Here is a 13,534-nt window from a genome sequence, read left to right on the forward strand (position 1 = left end):
CATCTCAGCCACCAGGGAAGCCCTGCTGCTGCTGCTAAGTTGCTTCAGTCGTGTCCGACTCTGTGCGACCCCATAGACGGCAGCCCACCAGGCTCCCCCGTCCCTGGGATTCTCCAGGCAAGAACACTGGAGTGGGTTGCCATTTCCTTCTCCAATGCATGAAAGTGAAAAGTGAAAGTGAAGTCACTCAGTCGTGTCCAACCCACAGCGACCCCATGGACTGCAGCCTTCCAGGCTCCTCGGTTCATGGGATTTTTCCAGGCAAGAGTACTGGAGTGGGGTGCCATTGCCTTCTCCTATCCCTCTAAAGTGGGATTTTAATCCCAAATTACCTTCCAGCTTTCCGACACTAGATGGCGCTTGGTCTTCCCTAGTCAGCAACTGAGTGTTTTAGACACTAAGATAGTAATTCTTCAGTACTTGTCCCAGGGTTGTTTACTCCTGAATCACAGTAGGGTGCCCCATCCCCCACTGCCTCTGGGCAGAATGATGTCACATCTTGTCCAGCCAACACTGCCAAAACCTTGGGCATCCCTTCTGCTTCTCTGCCTGGAAGTGAGATGCTGCAGCCATTGGCTGCTGGGAGAAATCCTCACTTCCTTTCTCTGTGTCTGCTTCTAACAGTCACCAGTCCTCACACCCATGACAGTGTTTGTGCATGGGTTCTTAAAACCACCACTCTTGCACACGTGATGGCTGCAAAGAAGGCAAGGGGGAGCTGATGTCTGGACTTTCCAGCTGCTACAGGGGATGAGCCTCAACCTCCCACTCCCAAGACTGACCTGGTGGGACACTCCCTCCTTCCACATATGCTTAGAAGTCCAGACGTGAAAGTTGTCTAAAGCACCTCATTCCTGCTGTGAGCACTGGAGCAGCTCTGCATCCTCCTCTCCATTCTGTCTTCTGGTCTCAGCTTCTGCCCTACAGTTTAACCACCTGTTAAAAAGAAGGGGATTGGGACTTCCCTGGTGGTGCAGAAGAGAAGAATCTGCCTGCCAGTGCAGGGGACTTGGACTCGACCCAAGTCTGAGAAGATTCCATGTCCTCTGAGCAGCTGAGCCTGTGCACCAAACTAGAGACTAGCCACCGCTCTCTGCAACTAGAGAAAGCCTGCGTGCAGCAAGGAAGACCCAGTGAAGCCAAATATAAATAAATAAAGCAATGTATACATGTTAAAAAAAAAAAAAAGATTTTAAAGAAAAGAAGGGAATTGGGTGGAGCAGAGTGGCTCCAATATTCTCTAAACCACCTACTGCCTCATCAAGCCTTTTCCACTCTGCCTGTTGTGGTGAGGAGACAACAAGGATGATGGGGAAGGTGAGAACTTCTGGGGATGCATGATGTTCAGTTCAGTTCAGTCGTGTCTGACTCTTTGCGACCCCATGGACTGCAGCATGCCAGGCCTCCCTGTCTATCACCAACTCCCAGAGTTTGCTCAAACTCATGTCCATTGCGTTGGTGATGCCATCCAACCATCTCATCCTCTGTTGTCCCCTTCTCTTCCTGCCCTCAATCTTTGCCAGCATCAGGGTCTTTTCAAATGAATCAGCTCTTCACATCAGGTGGCCAAAGTATTGGAGTTTCAGCTTCAGCATCCTTTCTTCCAGTGAACACTCAGGACTGATCTCCTTTAGGATGGACTGGTTGGATCTCCTTGCAGTCCAAGGGACACTCAAGAGTCTTCCCCAACACCACAGTTCAAAAGCATAAATTCTTCGACACTCAGCTTTCTCTATAGTCCAGCTCTCACATCCATACGTGACAACTGGAAAAAGCACAGCCTTGACGAGATGGACCATTTTTTGGCACATTAATGTCTCTGCTTTTTAATATACTCCCTAGGTTGGTCATAACTTTCCTTCCAAGGGGTAAGAGACTTTCAATTTCATGGCTGCAGTCACCATCTGCAGTGATTTTGGAGCCCCAAAATAAAGTTAGCCACTGTTCCCAGTGTTTCCCCATCTATTTCCCATGAAGTGATGGGACCGGATGCCATGATGTTAGTTTTCTGAATGCATGATGTTAGTGAAGTCAATAAGAGATGCTTGCTGAGGTTCCCAGAATGGGCAGTGCAGCCAGGAAATATACGGTTAATTGGGACCAGCTCAAGTGTTACCACATGCCTGCCAGAGACACAGTGCTCCCCAGCTGAGGAATGTTTTGTTGAGATGAAGCTCTGATGTCATTCCTGCATGCTCTGTGTGTGCCCCGGGGTCACTGATAATTCTCGGACATTCTCTGGCCACTTCTTAGGCTCTCCTTGTTCAGAACCTCCTTGGATGAGGAGACTCTGTTCTAGCCAGCCATGTGTATCTGCCCTCGGGTGTCCAGTGTGACAGGGGTCATGCACAGACACCACAAGCTTCTCAGCTTGTCCCAGATGCTCAGAGTCACAACATTCTGTTGAATTGGAGTTGAACATGAGCCAGACAAACACCTTCATTTCGAAAAGTAGAAAACTGACGTCTGGGGGCATCGTCAAACTTTACATGGGGGAGTCACAGGCGGAGCTGGGGCTAGGAGCCACCTGTCCTGATATTATCTTTTTTCTCTTTCCACGGGGTGTTTTTTTCATTACTGTATTTTATCACTGCTTTTATTTTAATAGCATTGCCTAATAACTGTTCCCATTTTATACAAAATGTTGAATAAAGTAGGAGGAGAAGTAACCTTTCAAAGAAAGACTTCATGATCTATTCATCTGATCTGAACCGGATTTCAAGTTCATGGCAGGAATTCCAGAGTAACAGAATTTCTCAACCCAAAGTGTAGAATCAGGGACTTCCCTTATGGTCCAGTGGCTAAGACTCTGCTTTCACTGCAGGGGGCATGGGTTCAATCCCTCACTGGGGAACTAAGATCCCACGTGCCCATCTGGCACAGCCAGAAAAACAAAAACAAAACCCAAACAGCAACAACAAAAGGAATATAACAGAAAAAGAAATCCCAAAGTATAGAATTGGGCAGGAGTTGAGAAGTCAGCTATGAACTGAGACTCTGCAATTTGCCAACTCAGCTATTATCATGAGTGTCCGGCATCATTTTGGAGCCCTCTCAAAGATGCCTCTGCTTGTCTCTCACCAATTTACTCCTCACCAGGCATAGACCATTGCTTAGATTCTTGGAGTGTTTCTCCAGCAAGATGGGTCCTAAGGGACTAAGTCACCCATTTTATAATAACTGAGACAGAGACCAGTGGTAGATGAAATTTGTGCCAAATCAACAGTGGGAAACCAGTCTCATGGGGAAAAAAATAAGAATCGTGTTGCCTTTATTTGTATTTCTTTAATTACAAGCACAGTTATATATATGGATATGCTACTTGTATAAATTTTCTGCCATCCATATCTTCCTGGCCTGTGTCCATGTTGCTATTAGGTGACCTGTTTTCTTTACTGTATTGTAAAATGTCTTTCTATTTATTATAGAATATATATTCCTATTGTATGTATTCACTCACATTTTCAGAATTTCTAATTTTTTTCCTAGTGTAGGATTAATTTTGCCCTACAGAAGTTTTTCATTTGCTTGAGGTTAACTGTATCAGTTGGCTTTCAGAAATCATTCCCACATCTGTATTGTACAAAACTTTCAATTTCATGGCTGCAACATCTCTTAATATCATGATCTGCAGTGATTTTGGAGCCCCCCAAAATAAAGTTAGCCACTGTTTCTGGTGTTTCCCCATCTATTTGCCATGAAGTGATGAGACCAGATGCCATGATTTTAGTTTTCTGAATGTTGAGTTTTAAGCCAATTTTTTCACTTTCCTCTTTCACTTTCATCAGGCTTTCAGAGGCTCATCACTTTCAGAGGCTCTTTAGTTCTTCTTCCCTTTCTGCCATAAAGGTGGTGTCATCTGCATATCTGAGGTCATTGATATTTCTCCCAGCAATCTTGATCCGAGCTTGTGTTTCCTCTAGCCCAGTGTTTCTCATGATGTGCTCTGCATATAAGTTAAATAAGCAGGGGGACAATATACAGCCTTGAAGTACTCCTTTCCCTATTTGGAACCAGTCTGTTGTTCCATGTCCAGTTCTAACTGTTGCTTCCTGACCTGCATACAGGTTTCTCAAGGTAGGTCAGGTGGTCTGGTATTCCCATCTCTTTCAGAATTTTCCACAGTTTATTGTGATTCACACAGTTAAAGGCTTTGGCATAGTCAATAAAACAGAAATAGATGTTTTTCTGGAACTCTCTTGCTTTTTCAATGATCCAGCGGATGTTGGCAATTTGATCTGTGGTTCCTCTGTCTTTTCTAAAACCAGCTTGAACATCTCGAATTTCATGGTTCACATATTGCTGAAGCCTGGCTTGAAGAATTTTGAGCATTGCTTTACTAGTGTGTTAGATGAGTACAATTGTGAAGCAGCTGTGAAAAGAGACCCCACGTCCAAGGTAAGAGAAACACCAGTAAGACGGTAGGCGCTGAGAGAGGGCATCAGAGGGCAGATAGACTGAAACCACAATCACAGAAAACTAACCAATCTAATCACATGGACCACAGCCTTGTCTAACTCAATGAAACTAAGGCATGCCATGTAAGGCCACCCAAGACGGACGGGTCTTGGTGGAGAGGTCTGACAGAATGTGATCCACTGGAGAAGGGAATGGCAAACCACTTCAGTATTCTTGCCTTGAGAACTCCATGAACAGCTTGAAAAGGCAGAAAGATAGGACACTGAAAGATGAACTCCCCAGGTCGGTAGATGCCCAGTATGCTACTGGAGATTAGTGGAGAAATAACTCCAGAAAGAATGAAGAGATGGAGCCAAAGCAAAAAGAACACACAGTTGTGGATGTGACTGGTGATGGAAGCAAGGTCCAATGCTGTAAAGAGCAATATTGCATAGGAACTTGGAATGCTAGGTCCATGAATCAAGGCAAATTGGAAGTTGTCAAACAGGAGGTGGCAAGAATGAACATCGACATTTTAGGAATCAGCGAAGTAAGCTGGACTGGAATGGGTGAATTTAACTCAGATGACCTTTATATCTACTACTGTGAGCAGGAATCGCTTACAAGAAATGGAGTAGCCATCACAGTCAACAAAAGAGTCCAAAATGCATGATCTCTGTTCATTTCCAAGGCAAACCATTCAATATCACAGTAATCCAAGTCTCCTGAGAGTCCCTTGGACTGCAAAGAGATCCAACCAGTCCATTCTAAAGGAGATCAGCCCTGGGTGTTCTTTGGAAGGAATGATGCTAAAGCTGAAACTCCAGTACTTTGGCCACCTCATGCGAAGAGTTGACTCATTGGAAAAGACTCTGATGCTGGGAGGGATTAGGGGCAGGAGGAGAAGGGGACGATAGAGGATGAGATGGCTGGATGCCATCACTGACTCGATGAACATGAGTTTGAGTGAACTCCGGGAGTTGGTGATGGACAGGGAGGCCTGGAGTGCTGCGATTCATGGGGCCGCAAAGAGTTGGACACGACAGAGCGACTGAACTGAACTGAACTGATGCCCCGACCAGTAATGCTGAAGAAATTGAAGAAAGTAGGGAAAACCACTAGACTATTCAGGTATGACCTAAATCAAATCCCTTATGATTATACAGTGGAAGTGAGAAATATATTTAGGGACTAGATCTGATAGACAGAATGCCTGAAGAACTATGGACAGAGGTTCATGACATCATATAGGAGACAGGGATCATGACCATCCCCAAGAAAAAGAAATGCAAAAAGTAAAATGGCTGTCTGAGGAAGCCTTTCAAATAGTGAATAGTGAAAAGAAGAAAAGTGAAAAGAAAAGGAGAAAAGGAAAGATATGCTCATCCGAATGCAGAGTTCCAGAGAATAGCAAGAAGAGATATGAAAGCCTTCTTCAGCGATCAATGCAAAGAAATAGAGAAAAACAATAGAATGGGAAAGACTAGAGGTCTCTTCAAGAAAATTAGAGATACCAAGGGAAAATTTCATGCAAAGATGGGCTTGATAAAGAACAGAAATGGTATGGACCTAACAGAAGCAGAAGATATTAAGAAGAGGTGGCAAGAATACACAGAAGAACAATACAAAAAAGATCTTCATGACCCAGATAACCTCAATGGTGTGATCATTCACCTAGAGCCAGACATCCTGGAATGTGAAGTCAGGTGGGCCTTAGGAAGCATCACTACGAGCAAAGCTAGTGGAGGTGATGGAATTCCAGTTGAGTTATTTCAAATCCTAAAAGATGATGCTGTGAAAGTGCTGCATTCAATCAGTTCAGTTCAGTTCAGTCGCTCAGTCGTGTCCGACTCTTTGAGACCTCATGAATCACAGCACACCAGGCCTCCCTGTCCATCACCATCTCCCAGAGTTCACTCAGACTCGTGTCCATCGAGTCAGTGATGCCATCCAGCCATCTCATCCTCTGTCGTCCCCTTCTCCTCCTGCCCCCAATCCATCCCAGCATCAAAGTCTTTTCCAATGAGTCAACTCCTCGCATGAGGTGGCCAAAGTACTGGAGTTTCAGCTTTAACATCATTCCTTCCAAAGAAATCCCAGGGCTGATCTCCTTCAGAATGGACTGGTGGGATCTCCTTGTAGTCCAAGGGACTCTCAGGAATCTTCTCCAACACCACAGTTCAAAAGCATCAATTCTTCGGCTCTCAGCCTTCTTCACAGTCCAACTCTCACATCCATACATGACCACTGGAAAAACCATAGCCTTGACTAGACGGACCTTTGTTGGCAAAGTAATGTCTCTGCTTTTCAATATGCTATCTAGGTTGGTCATAACTTTTCTTCCAAGGAGTAAGCGTCTTTTAATTTCATGGTTGCAGTCACCATCTGCAGTGATTTTGGAGCCCAAAAAATAAAGTCTGACACAGTTTCCACTGTTTCTCCATCTATTTCCCAGGGAGTGATGGGACCGGATGCCATGATCTTCGTTTTCTGAATGTTGAGCTTTAAGCCAACTTTTTCACTCTCCTCTTCACTTTCATCAAGAGGCTCTTTAGTTCCTCTTCACTTTCTGCCATAAGGGTGGTGTCATCTGCATATCTGAGGTTATTGATATTTCTCCCGGCAATCTTGATTCCAGCTTGTGTTTCTTCCAGTCCAGCGTTTCTCATGATGTACTCTGCATAGAAGTTAAATAAGCAGGGTGAGAAGTTAAATAAGCAGGGTGACAATATACAGCCTTAACGGACTCCTTTTCCTATTGGGAACCAGTCTGTTGTTCCATGTCCAGTTCTAACTGTTACTTCCTGGCCTGCATACAGATTTCTCAAGAGGCATGTTAGGTGGTCTGGGATTCCCATCTCTTTCAGAATTGTCCACAGTTTATTGTGATCCACACAGTCAAAGGCTTTGGCATAGTCAATAAAGCAGAAATAGATGTTTTTCTGGAACTCTCTTGCTTTTTTGATGATCCAGCGGATGTTGGCAATTTGATCTCTGGTTCCTCTGCCTTTTCTACAACCAGCTTGGACATCAGGGAGTTCACGGTTCATGTATTGCTGAAGCCTGGCTTGGAGAATTTTGAGCATTACTTTACTAGCGTGTGAGATGAGTGCAATTGTGCAGTAGTTTGAGCATTCCTTGGCATTGCCTTTCTTTGGGATTGGAAGGAAAACACCTTTTCCAGTCCTGTGGCCACTGCTGAGTTTTCCAAATGTGCTGGCATATTGAGTGCAGCACTTTCACAGCATCATCTTTCAGGATTTGAAATAGCTCAACTGGAATTCCACTAGCTTTGTTCGTAGTGATGCTTCTAAGGCCCACTTGACTTCACATTCCAGGATGTCTGGCTCTAGATGAGTGATCACACCATCGTGATTATCCGGGTCGTGAAGATCCTTTTTGTACAGTTCTTCTGTGTATTCTTGCCACCTCTTCTTAATATCTTCTGCTTCTGTTAGGTCCATACCATTTCTGTTCTTTATCGAGCCCATCTTTGCATGAAATGTTCCCTTGGTGTCTCTAATTTTCTTGAAGAGATCTCTAGTCTTTCCCATTCTGTTGTTTTCCTCTATTTCTTTGCATTGATCGCTGAAGAAGGCTGTCTTATCTCTTCTTGCTATTCTTTGGAACTCTGCATTCAGATGCTTATATCTTTCCTTTTCTCCTTGGCTTTTCACTTCTCTTCTTTTCACAGCTATTTGTAAGGCTTCCCCAGACAGCCATTTCGCTTTTTTGCATTTCTTTTCCATGGGGATGGTCTTGATCCCTGTCTCCGGTACAATGTCACGAACCTCATTCCATAGTTCATCAGGCACTCTATCTATCAGATCTAGGCCCTTAAATCTATTTCTCACTTCCACTGTATAATCATAAGGGATTTGATTGAGGTCATACCTGAATGGTCTAGCGGTTTTCCCGGTTTTCTTCAATTTCAGTCTGAATTAAGCAAATATGGAAAACTCAGCAGTGGCCACAGGACTGGAAAAGGTCAGTTTTCCTTCCAGTCCCAAAGAAAGGCAATGCCAAAGAATGCTCACGCTACCAATGCACGATGGTATCCGTAAATCTCCATATTAAGGGACTTCCCTGTGGTCCAGTGGTTAAGAGTCTGCCACCGATGCAGGGATACTGATTCAGTCCTTGGTCTGGGAGGAATCCACATGCCACTGGGCACGTAAACCCATGGCCACAACTACTGAAACCCGCATGTCTTAGAGCCCGTGAGCGGCAACAAGAGAAGCCATCACAATGAGAAGCACGCACACTGCAGTTAGAGAGCAGCCCCCGTTTGCTGCAACTAGAGAAAGCCCAGGCACAGCAAAGATAAATAAATAAATAATGTTTTAAATAGGAGAGTTGGTGTGTTTTTGTTTTTTTAGAAAAAAAGCTCCATTTTATTTTGCTAATAGCTTATTATTGTGCTTTGTCTTGGTACCTGTGTGTGTTTCAAAGGTTAATTTGTTCAAAGGAAACTCTTTGAATGCACCCCTTTCTGAAATCTGTGGGGAGGGTTGGGGTTACATTGTCCTGGATACATGGTGAGAAGAGGAGAGAGTTTGTCAGACCCGATTAAGTGCCCTGGGAAAGACCATTTCCTCCTATTTGCCTCCAAATCCACTGCATAAAGCAGGAATGTCCAGCCCAGACACTCTCTGAAGACGAGGGCGCACTTGTGGGGTCTCAGAGGTTATGCCTCAGAGGTTATTACAGTTCCTTTTTCAAGGATGGGAGACTTGATACTTCCTGGTCAAATGCAGGCGCTTTTGACCTTGGACCCTGGGAACTACAGCTCCCCCTGCTGGCCGCCGCCTGCCAGAGTCGATATAAACAAGACGTCCAGTCTCCGCGTTCACCGACACTCTTTGCTCCCACAATGAAGATGAGCAGCTTCTCTGCGCTCCCCGTGATCTTCCTCCTGCTCTGCTTGCACACGGCGCAGCCGGGACCCCGCAAGGGTGCGTGGAGGGCGCGGCTGTCTTCGGTGTGGTGGGGGTGGGGGCACGCTTTCTCCGAGAAGCCGGTGGGACCCGCTGGGGCAGATGCCCAGGGGCCCCCACCTCACCTTGTGGCATTTTCCCGCAGGCGTCCAGAAACCTGGATATTGCCCAGAATTTTTTCTTTCCTGCCCTTTCGTCCTTTTACCTATGTGCCAGCGCGATCGAGGGTGCAAGGGGACCAAGAAGTGTTGTTTCTACAACTGTAGGCGTCAGTGTATGGAACCCTGGGCATCGTTGGAGTGAGGTGACAGGCCCTACATCTGCCCCCCCCCCCCACCCCCTCCACTTTGCCCCTGAAACGCTGCAGAAGAACCAGGTCTTCCAGAGGGAGTGGAGGACTGTCAGTACCCTTAGATTTCACGGAGACAAGAGCTTTAAAATTGATATCTGATCTGGGACTTCTCTGGGGATTCAGTGGTTGAGACACAGCATTTCCATTGTAGGGGGGGCCCTGGTTGGGTCCCTGACTGGGGAAGTAAGGTCCGGTCTGCCTGCCCCAAAACTCGCCTCAAAGACAGTGAAGAGAGAGGCCCTTCAAACCTTCTTCAGAAAATGCACCATTTGTGTCTTAGGCATCACTGTTTGGTGAGATGACAAGGAGGTCAGGATGAGATTATCTCTAAGCGTCTGAACTGTTACTGAATTTTTATCATAACTGTTTTCCAGGGCCGTTTTTTTTTTTTTTTTAAATGTTTGTTTATTTGGCTGCACTGGGTCTTAGTTGCAGCACGCAGAATCTGTGATCTTTATTGAAGCTTGTGGGATCCAGTTCCCTGACCAGGGATGGAACCCCGGCCCCTCGCATTGGGAGTGCAGTCTTAGCCACTCGACCACCAGGGAAGCCCCTGGCCATTATTTTTTCTAATCGTTCATAATGAGGAAGCACTTTCCTCTTTACATTTAAACAGTGAGGTAAGGGGTTCTGAGAGTATAATTCTTCAGCATGGCTCGCCTAGAATTCCCGAACCCTGATTCCTTGGAAGTGCATCTCAGCATCCTTGGGAGGAGTATATGGGGTGCAGACCATAGTGGTCGTGGAATCCAGTCCGTGTTCCCCTCAGGGTCTGCATCATCCCATGTCTCTGTTTCTCTCTCTGCTCTCCCCAGGTAGAAACCTCTCTTTACAGGTTTCTTGAGAAGGCTTGAGAAGAGGCTTCTCAAGGCTTGAGAAGACATGGGGGAGTCCAGGATCAGACTTGGATAACTGATCTCCAGTGCTTCCCTGCTTGCCTCATTCCACAAGACTTCTTTTTATCAAGAGTTGAATGCTTCTCGATATGAAAATGCCACAAAGAAATAAAGTGTTCTCTATTTAAAACTACAGGGACGTCTATGACTACTGAGTCTCTCTCTCCCCTGCCCCCTTCTCTGTCTTCAGCCTTTCGTGGGGGACCCTTCAGTGATTATATAAAAGGATGGGATCACTGTTTCTCGCTTCCTCTTAAGTGCCTGCACTTCTGTTTTTCTGATACTTTTGTTTTTAATGCCTCCTGACACTCAGACTCTTTGTTCGTTAAATTCCCAGGGCATTTTTGAGTCAGAGTTTCTGTGTTTGGATGCCATGAAAGGTGTACGTTCTTATCCTGAGGCGAGGGGCAAGTCTCTGCACTGCATCGTCTCTGGTGCAGCCGCTGGTCGCCTTTCCACCTGTGGGAGCTGTATGATGTAAGACTAGGCTTGGGACTTCAGGGCTGGAAATGGAGTGGAATGTGGCCTTGGTTCTAAGCTACTTCAGCGTCTAAAATCTAGGCCTTCATAAATTTAGAAAAGGAAATTCTGCTTAGCAACCTTGAATCTTAATTTAAGGGGTCGAAGACCCTAATCTACCTAATAATGAAGTGTTATTTAGCCATGCATTTCCTCTCTCTCTGCTTTGTGATTATTTCTTGATTTGGGATCACAGAGGGATTTCAGTTCTTAGAGAGTGGTCTTCAAAAAATGTGTTTTTCTTTTCTACCTTCATGAACTGTAACAATTCCCTTAATAAATAGATAAATATCAATTTTCAAATTTATGAAAATTTGAAATATATGTATGCTGCTGCTGCTAAGTCGCTTCAGTCGTGTCCGACTCTGTGCGACCCCATAGACGGCAGCCCACCAGGCTCCCCCGTCCCTGGGATTCTCCAGGTAAGAACACTGGAGTGGCCTGCCATTTCCTTCTCCAATGCATGAAAGTGAAAAGTGAAAGTGAAGTCGTTCAGTCGTGTCCGACTCCTTGCTTCCTTTCCCTTCATTGCTTGAACAATTCAAACCGAAAACAAACAGGTGACTGACTGAGCTTAAGGTCCCCTGGACGGCAGATGTCAGGGTAAGATTAGATCACTAAGGGTTTCCTGGGGAAAAGGTGTGTCGGGGTAAATGGGTGACAAGGGGGTGAGGGCAGCCATCAGACTAGGTGCAGGGTTGACTCCTGGCGAAGGAGGGAAAGATGGAGGGTTGAGGAGGAAGGGTCTTTGAAGACAGTGTAATAGTAAAGAAGCATTGACCTGGCTGAAGGGGAGGGTCTGAATCACAGTCAACTACTGGGGGTAGCTCAGAATGGGCAGGGGTGGAGGGGTGCCTGGCTAGCTCGGCAGGCAGGGGGAGTGCCTTTTTCTTTCCTAGAGCAGGAGTTCAACCCAGTCCTTCCACTGGGCATCTCCGGAATGGGAACCCTGACAGAGACCAAGTTCTTGTGAGGGCTTCATCTGGGAGTGTGCCTGGACCACCTGAAAGGATCCCTGCGCAGACAGTGCTGTCTGCCACACCCTGTGTGTCTCTCGCCTGCTTCCTCCCTCCCTCTCGCTCCTCTCATTCTCTGCGTCTCCTTTGTCCTCTTGCTCTTCATCTTTCCCCTCCATATCCTTCTTTTATTACTGTCTTGCTGTCTTTCTCTCCTTTCCTGTCTTGCTTGTCCTTCCGTCTCAGTTTTCACCCAGTGTTTTCATGTGTGTGCTTTACTTTCTTCTCTCTCTTTCTGTCCTGCTTTGTTCTGTGTCCCTGCTCTCTTTCTCTGGGCCAGAAACACCTGTGTGGGGGCCCGGCACATTCCCTCAGGAGTCAGTGACATGTCACGCCCCTTGTCAGGCTGTCCTTAGCACCCTCCCCTTGCCCACCTCTGGGTCATGTCTGCTCCCCCGCCGCCTTCCTTCTGGTTTTTGGGGAATCCTTTCATCTTCCAGGAAGATGGTCTCTGAGCCCTTAAATCCACCTCCCTCTATGTTGTATCTCTTGAGGAAGAGACAGCGAAAAACTCTCCCCTGCCCCAAAACTCCCTATTGGGGCTGGAGCTTCCAGCCAGCCCCTGCCCCCAACCCCCCGGACGGATGCCAGGATGGCCAGCAGTGTTCAGAGAAGAAGCAATGCTGGCCTCATATTGGTTGCATGAAAGACAGGAATCCTCCAGCTGTTCTGAACCCATGAGAGGGGCAAAGATCGAGACAGACGGCAGAGGGTCTTGGGATGCTGGTGTTCAGTTCAGTTCTGTCGCTGAGTCGTGTCTGATGCTTTGCAACCCCATAGATTGCAGCACACCAGGCTACCCTGTCCATCACCAATTTCCAGAGCCTAATCAAACTCATGTCCATCATGTTGGTGATGCCATTCAACCATCTCATACACTGTCATCCCCTTCTTCTCCTGCCTTCAATCTTTCCCAGCATCAGGGTCTTTTCCAGTGAGTCAGCTCTTCGCATCAGGTGGCCAAAGTATTGGAGTTTCAGCTTCAGCATCAGTCCTTCCAATGAATATTCAGGACTGATTTCCTTTAGGACTGACTCGTTGGATCTCCTTGCAGACCAAAGGACTCTCAAGAGTCTTCTCCAACACCACAGTTCAAAAGCATCATTTCTTCAGTGCTCAGCTTTCTTTATAGTCCAACTCTCACATCTATACATGACTACTGGAAAAACCATAGCTTTGACTGGATGGATTTTTGTTGGTTAATTAATGTGTCTGCTTTTTATTATGCTGTCTAGGTGGGTCATAGCTTTTCTTCCAAGGAGCAAGCATCTTTTAATTTCATGGCTGAAGTCACCGTCTGCAGTGATTTTGGAGCCCCCCAACAGAAGAAAAATGAAAAGCAAAGGAGAAAAGGAAAGATATAAGCATCTGAATGCAGGGTTCCAAAGAATAGCAAGAAGAGATAAGAAAGCCTTC

At 46.1% G+C, this 13,534-nt stretch overlaps 1 protein-coding gene across 1 annotated transcript; it reads left to right on the plus strand.

The window, feature by feature from the left end:
* The first annotated feature begins 9,271 nt into the window (after nucleotides 1-9,271).
* On the plus strand, nucleotides 9,272-9,638 carry WFDC12 (WAP four-disulfide core domain 12). The gene is made up of 2 exons (XM_052651377.1): nucleotides 9,272-9,353; nucleotides 9,481-9,638. Exons 1-2 carry the CDS (start codon nucleotides 9,272-9,274, stop codon nucleotides 9,636-9,638), a joined length of 240 nt encoding a protein of 79 aa, XP_052507337.1.
* Nucleotides 9,639-13,534: the final 3,896 nt, after the last annotated feature.

Source organism: Budorcas taxicolor, chromosome 13 (assembly GCF_023091745.1).
Source record: "Budorcas taxicolor isolate Tak-1 chromosome 13, Takin1.1, whole genome shotgun sequence".
In the NCBI taxonomy this organism is placed as follows: domain Eukaryota; kingdom Metazoa; phylum Chordata; class Mammalia; order Artiodactyla; family Bovidae; genus Budorcas; species Budorcas taxicolor.

Bases quoted from the DNA above. Each gene is read 5' to 3' on its own strand.
- WFDC12 (XM_052651377.1), top strand. From the start codon at position 9,272: ATGAAGATGAGCAGCTTCTCTGCGCTCCCCGTGATCTTCCTCCTGCTC. The intron at 9,354-9,480 runs GTGCGTGGAGGG...ATTTTCCCGCAG, and splicing joins GCAGCCGGGACCCCGCAAGG to GCGTCCAGAAACCTGGATAT.